We start from the raw sequence: 18,614 nt of genomic DNA, 5'->3' as shown, positions 1-18,614 counted from the left end.
ATAAAATGGAAGACAATAATAGTCTGCACTTTGGGGTTTGTTTCAAGGATTAAATGAGATTATGCATGCAAAATACTTATCAGAAGCCAATAAACACAAGAATAGCAATAATAACATAAATAAAAATCTTTAAAAAAAAGGGGGGGTGGCTGGCGCTGTGACGCAGCGGGTTAATGCCCTGGCTTGAAGCGCCAGCATCCCATATGGGTGCTGGTTCAAGTCCCAGCTGCTCCACTTCCAATCCAGCTCTCTGCTATGGCCTGGGAAAGCAGTAGAAGATGGTCCAAGTCTTTGGGCCCCTGCACCCACATGGGAGACCTGGAAGAAGCTCTTGGCTTCTGGCTTTGGATCGGCACAGCTCCTGCCACTGATGCCAATTGGGAAGTGATTCATCGGATGGAAGATTCTCTCTCTCTGCCTCTCCTCTCTCTGTGTAACTCTTTCAAATAAATAAATAAATAAAAAATCTTTTAAAAAAGAGAATAGTAGTAATAACAATAGGAAATATGTATATTGCTCTATGTAAGGGCCTGTCTGTGCTACGTTTTCCAATATATAGGACTTGACCTGACAGTTTACACATCACTTCCAGCATATACAGGACCTCGATTTTTTTTTTCTTTAATCCTGATTTTGGTGGCACTCTGCTTTGCTTTGGATCTGAGCTAGGTGGCTTCACTTCCACCGGTGATAAGACTCGGTGGGACTCTGCCGACCTGGCGTTCTCCAGCGGTGGTGGCTTCCTGCCGGTGGTGTGCTATGTGCCTGCTGGAGCTCCCCCCACCTCTGGAGGGTTGCCTGTAGTTCATGCTTCGGGGCCTGTAATTACAGAGCAGCATATCCAGGGCTGCGAAGACAGGGCAGTCTCGAAATTAGTTTATGCATAATGGATAATAGGAGGCCGGCTTTAAGTGTAACTCATTTGGTGGGTTGGCAGATCTCGACTTCCTTTTTGATATGTATTATTTATTTATTTATTATTTATTTATTTATTTTCGCCAGATGAGGACAGAGGGCTGGAGAAGTCATTTGGTGCAGCTCTTCTAGACTATAGCTCAGACGTAGCAATTTACATTCAGTAATCTCTTGGTCATTTAGCCACAGATAATTTGTCATGGTTTGTTTTAGCTGTTGTGATATTGATATTTATTATGCAAATTGTATTTCCTACATCTTATTGTTCTGCATTCTATGAATACTTAAATTATTATAAACCTTTACACTTAATATGGCTCGTCCTTCAATTTGATGCTTGAGCAACAGAGGGTCAGAGCGCACACAGTCTTCTAGAGGGAAGGAAATAAGTAATTAAAAAGCAAACAAGAGAGCCGGCTGCCTGGCTGGAAAGAAAGCCAAGGTAATTTCGGGCAGCGAGCGCGAGCCCGGGGAAGCAAGTCGCTTCAGCCACCAGCCTCTCCCGCCTGGGGAAGGGGCCGCTCACGGCACCTGTTGGTCCCCAGCCCTCGGGGAGCTGAGCGCGCGGAGCCCCGAAGCAGCAGCAAGGCCGACTCCACCTTCTCGGCCCTCGCCGTCCCGCAGCCCTGCCCTCCAGCCTGAAGCCTTGACCGACTAGGTTTTCTGTTGTGCGTGCGTCACCAGAAACATGTACCATGGCATAATGTCGTAGGCACCTGAAACCCACACACATCCACATCGACACCAGGAAGGAGACCCTCTCCAAGCTGGGGAGCCTGCGTACAGCCTCCTGCATCTACCTTTCCGGAGACGCTACCGCAAAGACACCGGCTCGAAAATCCCAGAACCCGACTCCACGGCTCCTGGCTCGCCAACTATGCCCAAGTCCGCCGCTAGGCTGTCGAGCGGGCTCTCCCGCGCCGCCGGACGCGCAAAGCACGCATGCACTTCTCCCAGATTGTTTTGTCAATCCGGGGACCTGCATTGGCACCCTGCACTCCCGCACGGCCCCCGTCTCCCTCAAATCTACTCCTCGGATGCAAGGTGAGTGTCGGAAATTGGCAACAGCTGGTGTGCGGGCTAGCTGCGCTCGGCGAGCCTGGCGGAGGAGCCTGCTAGGGAGAGTTTGCAGGCGTCGGTCAGATGTAGCGATTGCTATCAACATCCCTAATAAAGGTGTACGGGAAGCCGGGCCCGCCCCCTTGCAGCCCGAGGCCCCGCACGCTGGCCGCCCTGGAGAACACTTTTTCCTTGATCCTGGGGAAAGCGAAGACGAATTTTAACATAAACATATTTGCATACGCCCCGCCCCCGGCCCCGCCCCTAGGTGGCGCGGGCGCGCCGCCGAACGCCGGCGCCAGGGGGCGGGGTACGGGAGGGGGCGAGTCCTCCGAGAGCCGGGTTGGGCTCACGGCGCTGTGATTGGTCTGCCCGGACTCCGCCTCCAGCGCATGTCATTAGCATCTCATTAGCTGTCCGCTCGGGCTCGGGAGGCAGCCACCGCCGCCAGTCTGAGGCAGGTGCCCGACATGGCGAGTGCTGTGCTGCCGAGCGGATCCCAGTGTGCGGCGGCAGCGGCAGTGGCGGCGGCGGCGGCGCCTCCCGGGCTCCGGCTCCGGCTTCTGCTGTTGCTCCTCTCCGCCGCGGCACTGATCCCCACAGGTAGGTGTGGGCCCCTGCCGATCGGCCCCTAAATCTCCCGAGGCACCCCAGGAACCGTAGCCGTGGAGGGGGGAAACGTTTCCATGACAACCTTCCCCCACTTCCTAAATCCGAAGCGCAGGGAGTGTGGCGAGGAAAACTCGCGGCTGAGCTGGAAGGGGCTGAGGGGGCCGGTGGTTCCCCTCTGCCCTGCCCTGCGGGGTTTGAAGGAGAATCCTCAGGGACGGCTGCACCCACACCTCGTCTCCCCGGCTGGGCGCGGGGTGCGGAGTGGAGTGAGGATGGGGGCCGGGGGGGCTGCAGCGTTATGGGGGAAGGGGCTGGGTCGAAAGCACCGGCCAGCCTTCCGGACCCTCCTCAACTCGCGGTCGTCCCCGTAACTTGCAGGTCCCCGCGTCTCCCAGGGCTGCCCCCCCGGCCCCCACCTCTCGGGCGAGCCCCCCGGTTCTCCGTGCCCGAAAAGCCTCCCCAGGGCTGACGACCCGCCCGCCTCCGGCGTGATTCCTCTCCGGGCCCCAGGACATCCCCAGACTTGGCTCGTCTCCCTGCGCGCCCGCGCGCTGCCTTTCCCCCCTGTCCCCGAACTGCACGCCGCTCGTGTTTCCCTGCGGCCGCTCGCCGCCCCTCCGCCCCCCGCGGCTGGGCTGCGGGTCTCCCTGGCCTGGCTCCAGGCGGGGAAAGTTCCCGGGGCCCGGCCCCGCGGGGCGGGGGAAGGCGAGCGCCGTCGCCGCCTCTGCGGGAAGGCGCCGGGAGCCCGCAGCCCGCGCGCCCCGCGGCGTCCTCCGCCGCGAGCGGGAACGCCGGGTTTCCCGGCCGCCGGCCCTCTCGGGCGGCCGAGGGGGCGTTCGCGGCCTCTGCGGGCCTCCGGGCGCCCCGCGTGTGGACGGCCGCCTTGGGGAATTCGCCCGGGGGCGGCCGTGCACGCCCCGGCGCCTTCGCTGAGGCGGCCGAGCACTCGGCAGGAGCTCCATGTGTGGCTGCCCGTGTGCCGGGCGCGTTGGCGCTGTCGGGAAAGAAGAGGGCAGTGTTTGCATTTGCTAACAAAAGGCAGCCGGAGCTCTGCCCCTACCGAGAGGCCGGCCGCGCTGCTGCACCCTGCCTGCCTTCCCGCCACCTCGCCGCGCCGCGCTGTGCTGCCGCGCCCGGGGTCCCCAGCGCCCCTGGCCGCCGGCTGCGGGGGCTCGGAGCTGGCGCCGGCCGAGGGGCTCCGGGCCGCGGGGGGCGGGCGGCGGTGCGGGAGGGGATGCAGCAGGGGGCTGTGCGCCTGCAGAGCCCCCTCCTTGCAGCTCTGGAGCTGCAGGACCCGGGAGCAACAAGTGGCGGAGGACGCCGAGAGCTCAGCCCCCAGCAGCGGAGCCCCCGGCCCCGGCGGGCGGCGCGCTGGCCCAGCCGTGCGGCTCCGGGGGCGTCTCTCCGCTTGAGCGGTGCCTTTTGTTTACACGCTAGAGGACACACAGTTATGTAAACACCGCAGGAGGCACGCTGTAGAAAATGAGGATGTCTGGGGGTGCTAGCTTTCCATGGTGGGGTGGGGGTGGGGGTGCCGGGCTGGTTGCTTCTCCCCGGAACAGGCTGGTAGCAGAGCTGGGTTTGGGGGAACCTACTGGGACTCTGTGGGGGTGGGAGGCTTGCAGCAGCTTCAGTGCCAGCGTTGAGGATTTTTTTTCTTCCTATCGTGCCAGTGTCTGTGTCCGAATATTGTTTGTGTATTTCCCTCGGTGGGGTTCTTAATTCATGAGTTAGGAGATGACTGGGCTCAGCCCATGCCAGTATGGTTACAACTTCATTTCGGGTGATGGCTGAGACTGGATGGGTTCAATAAAATGTTCCTGAAAGAGATCCCTCGTGCTGCTGCATTGTAAAAAAAAAAAAAAAAGCGCCAGTGTCAGTTAAACGTGAGCGTGAGTAAAGGCTCGGTAACTGGCGCATAATAGAGGCAACAATGGACTTGTACTGGCTGCAAAAAAAAGTGTGTGTGTGTGTGTGTGTGCGTGCGTGTGTGTGGAGGGGGGTGGCGGGTGGGAAGCCCTGGTCGGGGGGAGACTGCCTTTCGACTAAAAATGGGAGCCGTGCAGCGCCGCTTCGCAGCGGAGCAGGCATCGCTTGTGCCTCGTCCGTGAGCCGCCTCCTGGAAGGCACCAGGTAGTAGCACCAGCACTGTATTTGTAACTATATCGCGGCAAGAAGTTGCTTTCCTGGCGAGGGATGGATGCTGATTTAGGAAGGAGCGGTCTGGAACTCAACCGTGCACGGCAAAGCTACATGGGAATTCTGTTGCCAGTTACCATGGAAGCAGCTTCTTGCTCTTGTGTACATCCCTGTTTGTACGCCGGTTATCAGATTGTGTTCAAATTAGAAAGTAATTGGGTTTGATTTGTAGTAAAGGGATGAAATGACTTTCTTTACATTTTTCCCCCCTCTCAATGCATGTCTTTTGTGGGTTGAGTTTGAGGGGGGGGGATCTTGGGCCAGCCCTAGGTCCCCTTCTGCAGAGGTGAATTTCGGGTGGGCATGGGGGACTTTTCTTCTCAGTCATCCTCTTTAAGCGTTTTCGAAGGCTTCCAGCGCCCACTCCCAGGGTTGGAGAAACCTGTTGGTGCAGCCTTCCTGCTTCATTCGGCTTGTTTTCATTTATATCCTTGCTGGGAAATCCACGTAGGGCTGATGTGCAGTGATTCCTGGCTGTTTTCTCCTGTAACTAAAGTCGTCCATTCCCCCATCCCGGCTACCCTGACTCCCACCCCCAAAAGCCTCCTCCCATCCTTCCTGTGGTGTTTCGATGAAATGGATGTTGATGAAATGCAGCCAAAATGGGATTGCCTAAGCTGGCTGCACAGTGTTAATCGCGCCTGTACGCCTGTTAGGTTTAAGGTGCACGCATGATGGTGTTTTCCACTGCGAACGAACCAGGGGCAGATGACCCCCCCTCTTACCTTTTTTCAGGATTAGAGAAGAGGGCTGATGGGGAGGGGGTCTATGACGGGGAAGGGAAGCCCAGGGCTGAGCCTCGCTTGCCTTAGCCTGTTAGGGCTTGTAGACCGGGATAGGGACTTTACAAAAGTGCCGCCCTGCTATTGTTGCCTTTCCCTGCATCAAATTGAATAGCCGCAGGAGGGACTTGCACTTGTCTGTGATAGCGTTGATAAAATATCCCTCATTAATGCCACTTTATATTTACAGTGTGTCACTGGAGACGCACAAGGCTTCATTTAGTGACTTGTGTGACGAGACAAGCTTGCATTATTTGCCCGGGACATTTTGGAGGAACAAGAGACCCATTGAGTAATCTTTTGAAATGAACAAATACGAAAAAGGGGGCAAATAAAAGAGCAGGCAGTTCTGTGGAACAAAGAGCTTTATTCATATGGATGTTGTACATGCTTTCTCCAGTTTTCCCCAATGGCCCTCCTGGTAAAGGGGAGTGGGATGAGGAAGACGCCAACAGGCAGGACACTTTCACTTCCTCCCTCACTTCCTGACTTCGTGTTCTTATCGGAGTTCGTCCTGAATCACTGCCTGCTCAACTTTCTCTACTCCCTCTCAAATCCCAGAAGGTAATGGGTTCCTGAGTCTCAAAGGGAGACTCTGAAATCCTTTCTCCCTGCTCCCCATTTCATCAGAAGAGAGTGGTAGCTACCTGTTGAGACTGATGGTCGTTGGAGGAGATACTGGTTGAAACGAGAGAGATGTCACTTTTCTATGTTATGTGTCAGGAAGTGGTTGATAGTGAATGTCAGATTGGTAAGATGTCTTACATTGATAACGTTAGACTTCCTATTTATTTAGCATCCAAAATTTTCTTTGTCATTAAGGTTGTTTTTGGAGTTTTTAGTGGCTTTTTCTGCACCTGGTATGTTTTAATGTCATAGCTGAGTGAATTTTGATTTTCCTTGGCCTGTATTGCTAAATGATTTTTTAGGCTTTAAAAATTGATAATACTGCTGTGAATATAAACTGTCTCATTCTCTTTGGTTTCTGCATGTGACATTTTAATGCCTAATAATTGGCCACTTAGAATTTACATTTTAAAAATGTTTGCGTGTGTATGTTTTTAACAAAAGGCCCGTTTTTATGCAGAAAATCACTTAAACCGGGCCAGTCTAATCCATGCTATGATTTGAATGGAAATTTTCTAGCATTTGAGAAAAATTTGTGGGAAATAAATCCAGAGGATTCAAGTGCTGTATATCTTTCTTGGGAAGAACAGTACTGACCATTACACTGGGCATTTTTTAACTGAAAATGCCGCACAGAAAGGAGAAATCACACAGCGACATCTGTTGCAGAATTGAAAATTTGCTGCTTTGAGTTGGAAGCAATTAGTTCCATATAAGTGCATAATGGTATCTGTGTATGTGTGTGTGTGTGTATTGACAGAAATATGTGTGTATACATACTTATATATGCATATGTATACACATTGCTCGGAACCCCGTATTCACATTAAAAAGTATTTAATAGAACATGTAACCTTTTAGCACAAAAGCTCTTTTTAAAAATACTGCCTTTTGAGGTATTAGAGAGTCTGATAATCGTGGAATTTCTGAAAGGGGAAAGATACTAGAAATCATCTTGTAAAATCTCAGTCTTCAGAAATGAAGAAGCTGGAGCCCAGAGGAAAGGGGACTTTGCTCCCAGCTGACCTGAGGCTAAGCTGGCTGCAGATCCTGGATGGGGAAAGGTCTCTGGATGTCCAGCCAGTATTCCTTCTGTTCCACCTCCTGGCAGCAGTGCCCAATCCCAGATAGGGATCGCGGGTAGACACTATCTTGCCTAAAAATATTTTGTATTCTGAAAGCAGCAAGATTAATCGTTGCTGTAGGTAATAACCCCATGGATAAAAGGCGTGATCTCTGAAAAGAAAGGACCAGTTCTCAGTAACATTGTCTTGGTGTTGACAAATTATTCTGAAACCTCTGGACTTGACTTGGCAGCCACAACACGAATGTCATCCAAAGCATCCTCCTAGGGAGGAGCTCCAGATTTGTGTTGCTGCAGTAAGTCAGATACCCCGAAACTAGGCTTCAGGAAGCTCGGAACTTGATTTTTGAGATTTTTATTTCTGCTAATATTTACAATAGAACTGGTTCCATGGAACTAAGGGAAAAGGAAGAGTTCTTAAGTCAAGAACAAGGACATAGCTCGATTGGCTTAGCAGGTGCTTGTCCATTTTCATTAATGAAGCTGAGAATAACCTCATTTCTTTTTTAAAGAAAAAAGAATTTTACTTTGCAAAATGACTTTTTTACATTGGTCTTTTTAAAATCATTTTACAATCCTGAATTATATACAAAAGTGGAAAGACTGCCACATTTAACACTGTGTCCAAATCACCCAATTTCACTAATTATCTACCCCTGGTCAGTCTGTTCCTCTGTGCTTCCTCCTCTTCTGAGATTTATTTTAAATAAATTCTGGACATTCTATAATTTCTTCCACGATTAATTTTGAATGACTCTCTAAGATACAGCTCCTTTTTTTCCCATCATAATTATAGTCTCATTATCGGATCATACACATGAGTGTAATTCACAAAGTTTGTGGAAAATGGAATTAAAAGATAGGTTTATTTTGGTGCCAAAAATATTTGAAATCCATACATACGAAGGCTCTTCAAAAAGTTCATGGAAAATATGGATTGTGAAAAACCTACACATCCATTTGGAATTTTTTCACACCAAAATAAAGTTCTCTTTTAGTTCCACTTTTCTGTATGTCTCAACCGGATATACAGATTTTGTGCCCTACCCTTGCTTTACTTAGGAAGGTGAAATAAAAGGTCGTTCTGGTGGGTGAAGCAAAGGCAGAAACCAGAGAAGCCAGAGAGTGACAGCTGCCTGCACACAGGAAACTTTGCCTATGACTTCGTTTATTTTGAGCAGGGTTTTGTTTGGATTGGATAAGATGCATTTTATTGTTGTGTAAATATGCAGTAATTGTAGATAATCCCTTACTGTGGCAGGCACCCTTGGCCAGACTGGTGATTTCCAGTTTTTCCCATAATGACTACCCTCTGTCTGAGGACTTATTTTAGTTTGATGGCTGTGAGCTACTCTATTTGTTTATATATCTTTAAAGCCTCTATAGTATAAATACCTTTGCATTTTGTGAATTTATTGCTTAAAAGGAAAAATGTCTTTTCCCATTTCTAACTGGCTAAGTGCTAATTTCAGCCCATATTCAGTAACTGAAGTGAGCTCAAAATGCCGTCTTTGGCATGGGAAACCCATACAACAAGTTGTAAGTATTTGGGTCTAATTTTTGTATTGGGGATGAGCGTTTATTGGGAGAGAAGAGGTTACTTGGTTACTCCCTTTACTTCTCAATCTTTGCCTCACTGATTTAAAATGAATTTTTATTTTCAGCTAGTAATGTTGGAATGCTTCAGTGTTAATTTCTGGGTTTCTTTGGTTTTTCTGAAAATAGGTTGGCTCCATTTTCCAAGGTTCGTGAAATGTGAGGGTGTTTTTTTTTTTTTTTCCCCAAGAGGCTCTTTCAAATATTTTATGTAATATGGACTATAAATCTGAAGCATTTGATTTTTTGGTTTCCATCCAAACAGGTAATCACACATGAGCTGAATCTGAGGGGTTCGAGTGGCCTTGGCCAGGTGGAACCCGCCTCCTGCGTCCCTTCTGAGCCTGCCTCCATGCATTTTGCACAAAGGAATGCGTTTTGGGGAGCATCACCAAAATCAAATAAAAAGCCTTTGTTTGGAAACCATCAATGGAGGAAGGAACCCACTGGAATGTTTGTAATTACAAGTGGCACCTCCTTGTTTAAATTGCAGAAGCCACAGTTTCTTTTTCAGAGGTTTAAATTGCAGGCTCTAGCTCGCAGCTGCTGTGGTGGTTAACGGGCAGTTTCTCTTTGAAGATTGTCCAGCTCTGGTTCTCAAAAGCTTTGGTGCAGTTGGCCTAGAACTAGAGTGAGAAAAAAGGGAGATGTAGGCATTTCTGTACACACATATTCAAAATGACGTGTGGCCTGCATTATTACTCAAAAGAACCTTGGCGTCAAGATTGAGGAAAGCAAGCACTAAGAAAACGTGTTCTGACTGACAGGTGTCTTGAATGAGATGATTATCTTAAGGGAGATGTGGGACGGGAAGATTTTTTTCCTTTAGTAGATGTTTTACTGGAATATAGTCATTTGACCCAACATTTTGATCTAGATATTTCAGAAATGTTAAATAGGCTTGAAATGAAAGTGCTGTGATATATATTTAAATGCTACTCAGTGTTTGAAGTTGATATTCCAGTGACATGGACTTTTTAAAATGCCTAGAATAAGTACCTTGCTCTTGGCAGCCTTCCTTGGGAAGGTAGGTGCTCTCATTCCTCTCCAGCTGCCCAGCACTGGACTGCAATGTCAAGTAGGAATTAAGTTTTGTGGTCCCTGGAAGAGGGTGGTGAGGTAGAAAATTTGCTTGAAAACAAAAGGTTCGTGAACCCCGATCTCTCATTGTCTGTAGCTTATCTCCACTTGGCTGGGATTAACCCAAAAGCTCACCTGTCAAAAGCAGAACCTTTCATCTTCCTGCCATAGCTATCACCTGCGTTATTGTGAGTGTGAATGTCCCCGTGGTCCTCCTGGTCTCCAAGACCTCTCAATTTGGAGTCTTTTTATTTCTCCCCCTCTTCAGCCTCCACTCTCTGCCTGGAATAAAATGGAGCCGATTCTGTGTGCCTTCCCTTCTCTGGAAGCTTCAGTATCCTCTCCAAGCGAGGGGTGACTAGTGAGAGCTTCCTGGCCACCTCCCCTACCGCAGTCTCAGCTGCGAGAAGGAACTCAAGTCTGCCTGCTGCAGGGCTACTTCTTCTCAGGATGGGAGCGTGACCCGTCTCTTTCAGAAACCTAATCTCAGATTTTTACTTCTTGTTCCTCCCTCAATTACTCTCTCATTCCCTCTCTAATTGCCCTCGTTTCTTATTACTTTTCAGCCCAATCCTGATGGGACTGGAAGACTGATGATTCTGCAGTGAGACGGAGGAAGAAAGTGGTTCTGCTGATCAGCCTTCTGCTGGCTGCCATTGCACAAAACTACTCTCTTCACTGCTTTTCCCTTGACTGTCTTGGTTTATAGGTGCAGCACGGCCGGTTCTCCTTGCCTACCTTCAGAATAAGCATCTTCCTTTTGCATCTTTCATTTTAACTAACACCTACTTACCTAAAATAGACCTCAACACAGGTGTTTTTCTTTTTTTGCTTTACAGATATATCCATGAGCATTTTTCTGTATGCCAAGCTGAATTTGTGTTGGCGTTGTGGTCATGATTTTAATGGAAACTTTAAATTTTAGGATGTTGGAAATGCATAGAGCCTTTTTGGTAGCCTGCATTGGAATATGAGGATTTACTACAGCATGAAAGTGGTGTAATTGACTTAACAAATCTCAGGCTGGCAAAGTCAGACTTTCAGACAAAAAGTGAAGCCCTTTAGAAATAGGAAGACGTAGGGTTGAAGTCAGAGAGAAAGGAATTGGCATCGATGAGATTGGCCCCTGTGAAGAGGAGCCAAGAGATGCCACCTCGAGGAGTAGTCAGTGCTCATGTCTGGTACGTGTTGTTCCTGAGAAGAACCTGCTTGGAGAAATGATTGAGAAGTGCTCTAAAATCCAAACCTGTATTAGCTGGTGTTTTAAACGTGCTTGACTTTGGGAGTAGTGCTGCCTACCTGACACAGCCACTCCCGGCGTTGTAGCAGCTCTGTGATTTTGCTTGCATTTTTGTAGATAATACAGAAGATGAATTATTACTGTCTCAAGAAACAAAAAAAAAAAAGAAGTCTTTTTTTTTTCTCAGTCTAACTGCTAAGCTTATAATCTTAAGGATCTTTTCAAAGCCTTTATCTGGTAGTAATATCTGCTGTAGTCTTCCCTTCTTTTTGCCCCTCGTCTAGCATCCTTACCCTTTCAGAGTTCAATTCTTGGTAGTAGAAAAAAGGTTATGCAGCATGATAACACAGTGATATATATAAAAAATTGGATTATCTTAGAATATTTTGGGGCAGTCTTGAGGAATAGGTCATATGTCAAAATGTGGGATGTATTTGGCTCTTTGCTGAATATGCCTGTGATAAGCCCAGCCACACAGACATTACAAGCCATCAGCTTGATTTTTCTCTTCGGAATAGAAAAGGAACGTTGCTTCATTTCTCTTGCAGCAACCTTTATTTAAACAATGAAAACTTCAAAGATAGGGAGGAAAAAAAACAAGTTAATTTAGTGCTAAATTACTGCTCAAATGGTTTTATCTCTTAAAAGGTTCAAGTAGAGATTAGCTTAAATGACGCTGAATTTCACTTTTCCTTGTGCATATCTTGTGAGTACACTGCCCTGTGAAGAGGCCTCTGTTTCTTCCTTTTTTTGGTTAATAATCTCATAAATATGAGTTGCTGTTCCTTTTCTGTTCATGAAGCAAATCTCTCTGTCTGTGGGTGAGATCAGCAAGTGGAATGCCCCATTTATGTTACAGAATAGTGAAAGCTAGTTAGTTAAGAACAGCAAGAAGGGGCAGGCATTTGGCACAGTGGTTAAGATGACAGTTGAGTTGCCCACATCTTCTGCTGACTGCCTGAGTTTGAGTCCTGACTCTGTTTCCAATTCCAGCTTCCTGCTAACGTGGACCCTGGGAGGCAGCAGATGATATCTCAAGTAGTTGGGTCCCTGCCACCCACGTAGGAGGCCTGGATGAGTTCCATGTTCCTGGAATTGGTCTGATCCAACCTTGGCTTTTTCCAGTATTTGGGAAGTAGAACAGTGGATAGAAGATCAGTCTATTTCTCTGATTTTCAAATACATACAAACAAATAATGAAAAATTAATATCAAAGAACAGCAAAACAACCTACCTCATAGAATGTCGAAAATATAATAAAGTCAGACATGAGCATGTTTAAGGAGGAAGTCTTACCAGCTTGTCCATCAATTTTATTGAAATAGCTGGTACTTGATGTTGGGGGTTATGTCTCAGGTTACTGCTTGTAATAATTAATTTAATTTAATTTGTAAATCTCTCACATGTTAAGGAGTACTGATTTTTTTTTTTTCCCACAAAGGATTGATTCAGAATGAACTTGGGTGTCTGCAAGGTGAAGCTGAAGAGCAGAGTGAGAGTAGAATCCCACCTAGAGTTTAGTGATTTTTGAAAGTGAGTGAAATTATCTGGTAACCTTGGAGAAACTGACAATGGTGATAATCTCTAAGTGTTGGGCCTTTTAACACAGACAGGACTTTATTATTTTACCCAGCCTTCTCTAGATATTTAATAAACTGTGCTTAGTCATGAAATCATGTTTCTATGGTTAACTGATAAGACATGTGATAGAAAAATGAGTACTTAAAAATGATTTAAAAGTTGAGTATCTACTTTGATACTAGGCACTGTGTTAGGTACATCTCTACCAGAAAGTTAGAATCAATTATTGCAACTTTCTTTTTTGAAAATTTCAAAATCATGGGGTAGTTGAAGGAGGAGTACAAAGACAGTGAACGCTTGCATTTATTTACCTTACCCAGATTCATCAGTTGCTAACATGTGCCCATTTGTTTTATAATTCTTTCTCTCTAAATCATGTAACCACACATACTCAATGGCTTTTTTCCCTGAACTGTGGTAAAGCAAGTTGTGCGCAGCATGATGGTTTGTCCTTAACTACTTTGGCATATAGCTTCAAGGAATACGGACATTTTCCACAACCTCAGTAACGTTATTACTTAAAATCTTTGTATTAATTCAATAATACCTAATATCTAATCCGCATTCAAGTTTACCCTGTTGTGCCATTTTAATGTTTCTTTATATGTTTCTCTGTCCTCCCTGATCCAGAATCCATCAGAGATCACACGTCGGCTTTGGTTTTCCTGCAATTTAATACAGAATTGTACCTTGCTTTCTACCTTTTTTTTATTATTATTTTTGGTTTTCATTAAGGAGTTCTTGACGAGGTACCTTACCTGGCATTGACATTTTGATGAGCTGAGATCTGCTGTTTTGTAGAATGTTCTACAGATTGATCCTTTTCCCACAGTTCAGTTCAGATGAAACATCTTTGGCAAGAACACTGTGTAACTGATGTTGCCACCTTCTTGTGGCATCACAACCAGAGGGAAATGGTTGCCCCAGTTCATTCCCTAAATGACTGCAAAGGCCAGAGCTGGGCCCATTTGAAGTCAGGAGCCAGGTGTTTCCTCTGGGTCTCCTGCGTGGGTACAGGAGTACAGGACTTGGACCATATTCCACTGCTTTCTCAGGAGCATTAGCAGGGAGCTGGATTGGAAGTGAAATAGCCAGTACTTGAACCAGTGCCCACATGGGTTGTTGGCACTGCAGGTGGCAGCTTGAGTGCTGGCCCCAGATTTCTTCATTTTTGTTCCTTTGTAATCAGTGAGTAATCTGTGGGATATCTTGAAACTGAGATCTTGTTCTCTAATTCTACTTAATAGTTTTAGCAGGATTGCTAAGTTTTGTCTGAATCAAATACTAAATTAGTAGTACAGAGGCGGGCACTAAACCTCCTCCTGCCGTACCGGCATCCCATATGGGTGCTGGTTCAAGTTCCCGGCTGCTCCACTTACAATCTAGCTCTCTGCTATGGCCTGGAAGTGCTTGGGCCCCTGCACCTGCATGGGAGACCCTGAGGAGACTCCTGGCTCCTGGCTTCGGATTGGCTTAGCTCCTGTTGTTGTGGCCATTTGGGGAATGAACCAGCAAATGGAAAACCTCTCTCTCTATTCTCTCTCTCTGCCTCTGCGTCTCTGTAACTCTGTCTTTCAAATAAATAAATAAATCTTTTTTAAAAAACTAGTACATAAAAGATACAAAATTGTAATCTTTTTCATTCTGAAATTTCTTTACATTGGGTGCATTCCTGCATAAATAAGAATTTGCCTTCAACCTTCTTTCTCTCTTTTTTTAGTCAAATGGTCTTATGAGTTTAAAAAATAAAAATTCAATATGATGTATTTTATTTTGTCAACTTTAGCTGGTGTGGCTCTTCAGATTCCTTTATCCTTTGATATATTTGATATATTCTCATTGTTTTTAACCACATTCTTATTTTATGTCACAGAGGATATCTAAGTTTACCTTGTCTCTTCCCTGTGTCAGATCTCAAGTCATGTATTTCACCACGGAGTCCTAATTCCCTCTAGTGAGGCAAAAGACTCATTACTATGGAGGTGTCATTGTTTTTAGACGTTTTTCCAGTGGGCAGAACCAGGACACACACACACACACACACACACACGCACATTTATAGTTACTCATTTGAATTATGAGTTCATACTAATGCCTTCAAATCCAAGCCTAACATCTGAAGGTTCTTTCTCTCCATCTCCCAATCATTTTTAGTGTCTTTCTCCTTCCATGCTGAAAACTCTGGTTTCCAGCCACATCACTGTCTTATAATTAATCTAAAATGTTTGGAATTATCCCACCAAGACCACAGTACACAACAAGCCAACCAAAGAAAGTTTAAGATTTTCTTTTTTGCCATTCTTTTTTAAAAAACTTATTTCCCTCGATTGATGACTGGATTAAGAAAATATGGTATATATACACAATGGAATATTACTGGACCATAAAAGGAATGAAATACTGACATTTGTAACAAAATGGATGCAACTGGAGATTGTTATGCTACATGAAATAAGCCAAACTGAAAAAGAAAAACATCATATTTTCTCCTATTTGTGGTAGTTAATATATAGGGAAAGGATAAAAATTGTGATGTCAGATAATTTGGTATATAGTTACAAATTTCGCTTCACTGAATCATACCATGTAAATGACAATATGCTCTTGTTTCATACAATAAAAGAAGAAATGGGGGAGGGAATAGTGAGAATTCTTGGGGAACTAGTAATACTTTGTTCTTAATTTGAGTGTTGGTTGTGAGGGTGATCAGATAACAAAAAAAACTCATTGCTCCATACAAATAAGTGAATTTCTTGGTAAATATACTGTATTTTAATATTAAAAATTTTCTTTGAAAGGCAGAGTGACAGAGAGGGAAAGACAGACAGAGATCTTTGATCTGCTGATTCACACCCCAAATGGCCACAACAGCTTGGACTGGGTCAGGGTGGAACTTCCATGTGAGTTGCAGGGGTCCAAACATTTGGCACATCTTCTGCTGCTCTCCCAGGCATGTCAGCAGGGAGTTGGAACAGAATCAGAACAGCCAAGAGTAGAATGTGTCCAGCTTGGATATAGGATTCTGGCATTGTAGGCATTGACTTAACCCACTGTGCCACAATACCAGCTCCACCATCCTTTTTGTCTTTTGAAGTAGATCCTACTAATGGTAAACAGAGTACTGTGATGACAAGTGTACAAATTGGTTTTGTTTTTGTTTGTGTTATCAATTAGGTAACATAGTTAGGATCTTTTGTATTTGTTTACATTCACTTTTTGTATTTTCTATATTTTAATTTAGTTGTTTGTTATAAATCATTAACATTTTTCAAAAATCAAAACCATATAAAGAAATATCACTTCTGCTGTATACTTTATGTTACGTACTGACAAACCTTAGAAAAGCCAATTTCATTCATTTTCATGTACATCTTTCCTATTAAAAGATAGAAATAAATAATAGAAAAAATTAACATTATATTTTTATGTAAGCCTGTGTTAATATCTACTGTCTCTTTTTATTTGACAAGTCCTGGATAATCATATTTATTTTGCCTTTTTTTCCCCTTATTTTAGAAACCAATTTTTCCATTATCAATTCTCTTTCATTTCTTTCTTCTCAAGTAATAATTCTATTTGGGTAGTAGGAAGACTTCTGAATACATTTTTTCCCTTTTAATTGACTAATTATCTGAAAGAAAATAAGGCCTGTTCCTTCTCATATGAAGAAGAGGTGTGTCTGATGTGTAATAACCGTGCTTTACATTGCTTCTAATAGGTTATGTTTTACTCTTCTCCTCATCCAGTAAGGTACCAAGTGTATACCTCAAGCCCCAGTTTGCTTTTAATTGCAATAGAACTTGAATTGCACAACCAAGACACTTTTTGCATCTAAGCCTTAGAGCATGTTCTAAAACTGCCTGCTCTGTCTTTCCCTCTCTCTCTCAGTAACTCTGCCTTTCAAATACATAAATAATTCTTTTAAAAAATAAAATAAAACTGCCTGTTCAGTCTGGATTTCCATAGTCATCTCAAATAATATGAATGGCGGAAGAGAACTATAATTTATTTAATGTTTTCATTCATGATCTCATTAATCCTCACTTTTCATCCTGTAAGTAGTTACCCATTGATTCATTTTACAGATGATAAAGCTGAGAAGACAGTAGGTCCCTGGTTCATGAGGGACAAATAGCAAGCCTCAGAACCCTCAGGAGCTGAAGCAGATTCATCTTCAAAACCCGTAATTTGAAACATTTAACTGTATTTTCTAAAAATGTATAATGTCTAAAGCCACATATCTTCTCTCCACACCTCCCTGCACCCTTTGTTTCCTATCTGGAGGAAGAGTACCACTATCTACCAGTGAGTTCCATAGATCTCAGAGCCCTCTTGCAGAATCCCCCCATGTCTAATCTGTCTTCTACCAGCTACCAAGTTTTGCCTATTTGCATCATTTTACAGATGAGAAAATAGATCAGTTCTAAACTGATATAAGAACTCATTAATTGGTCCATACCTCTAGCCTTATCCCTTGTTAATACTGCTTCTAGATGGATTTTGTAAACACACATCAGATTGTCATTTTGTAGCTTTGAATGTTTTCTTGGTACGTTGAGGATGAAGCTTACTCTCCTTGAATGTGTCCCGTCATCTCCATCACTCGGCTTCTGTCTTCCCCTCCTGCCAGTTCCCCACATCGTGTTCCTGCTTTAGGACTACCAGAGTAAACGCGCCTTAGAGGCACCTTGCGCTCCTGCTTCTCTGCCTGAAGCACCCTTCTTGCATAATTCCTACCGCATCTTTTGAGAACTGACTCAGGCGCACATCAGTTCTTTAAGGAAACTTCCATCACTGCTCAGGATAGTTACGTATCTTAAAATTTGTGCCCTTCGTCTGTATTTCCCTGAGAGTTTTTCCGGACTTCCTGTCTTCTGTCCTATCATCATATATCCTTCTCTGAGTTGCCGTGTCTTTTGTATTTGTCTAACTTGTTTCCACCAAAAGAAAGGCTCCATTTTTCTGTTTCTTCCATGCTAATGTGTTTAAATCCTATGTGTGCACAAAGGCAGTGTTTTTTACAAGTCTTACAGGTTTTAATTAATTTCCCAGTCTGAATGTAATGTTTTCCTTTCAGCTTTCATTGCAACTTCTCTAACCATTTCATGACTTTTGGTATTTTATTATATGTTGACATGTATCCATGGACATATGTCTTCTAGCCCTCTAGAAGAGAGACTAGTTCTTATTCATCTTTGTGTCCTTAATAGCATAGAGACCAAGGCCCTTCACGTAATATGTGCTTAATAAACATTTATTGAAGCAATGAGTGGATTAGAAATTAGGTGTCCACTACCCATTAAGTAATTTCTAATCCTTTCATTATAAATGTGAACAGGGAATATGATGGTATAATGCAGTCTTAAAGACCAGTATAAAAATACATCCTAAAGCTTGTTTATACAGTCTTCATTTTCCTGGTATACAGTTTAATTTCCAATATACATATATCCTACCCTTTTTCATTTGTTATGAATACTAGTAGGTGGGGTGTTGAATTTGCACTGGCCTTATTGTTTGTGAATTTAATTCAGTGATTCTCTTATCAGCTTTGGGGCTATAATTCTTAGTGGAAGTTGTTTGTTCTGTCATAATGGATGAAGAGTCTAACTCTTTTGTAGCCGGAGTTATGTTTGTTCATTCTTGGTTGTTGGGCAATCAGTGGAAAGATTTAGACTCCCAGCCCAGATAAGAGAATCTCTTCATTTAGTTAATCACCCACAACCCTGGGATAGCTGGACTTTGAGCCATTGCTGAGACTATATTGGCACTTCGGAGTCGAAGCCGCAAACCAAGCCACTTATCTCTGAGGCCGTCTGCTCCCCTCCCTATACCTTAG

General features: G+C 44.7%; 1 protein-coding gene across 9 annotated transcripts in view; it reads left to right on the top strand.

Moving 5' to 3' along the window:
- Nucleotides 1–1,384: 1,384 nt before the first annotated feature.
- The window catches only part of CADM1 (cell adhesion molecule 1), a 349,360-nt gene continuing 332,130 nt past the window's right edge, over nt 1,385–18,614 (top strand). For 6 of the 9 annotated variants that reach the window (XR_011390742.1, XM_002708410.5, XM_002708409.5 and 3 more), the window contains exon 1: nt 2,374–2,577. Coding sequence is in view for 8 of the 9 variants with exons in the window: in XM_002708410.5 (XP_002708456.1) it covers nt 2,445–2,577 (133 nt within the window). In the remaining variant the exon portion in view is untranslated. Of the gene's footprint in view, nt 1,960–2,371; nt 2,578–18,614 lie in introns of those variants that run through there. The other 3 variants (XM_070078614.1, XM_051819532.2, XM_002708407.5) reach the window with 2 other exon arrangements.

The sequence above is a fragment of the Oryctolagus cuniculus genome, chromosome 1 (assembly GCF_964237555.1).
Source record: "Oryctolagus cuniculus chromosome 1, mOryCun1.1, whole genome shotgun sequence".
NCBI classification, from domain to species: Eukaryota; Metazoa; Chordata; class Mammalia; order Lagomorpha; family Leporidae; genus Oryctolagus; species Oryctolagus cuniculus.
The sequence above is the reverse complement of the archived record's forward strand: the minus strand, read 5'-3'. Positions and strand labels throughout refer to the sequence as shown.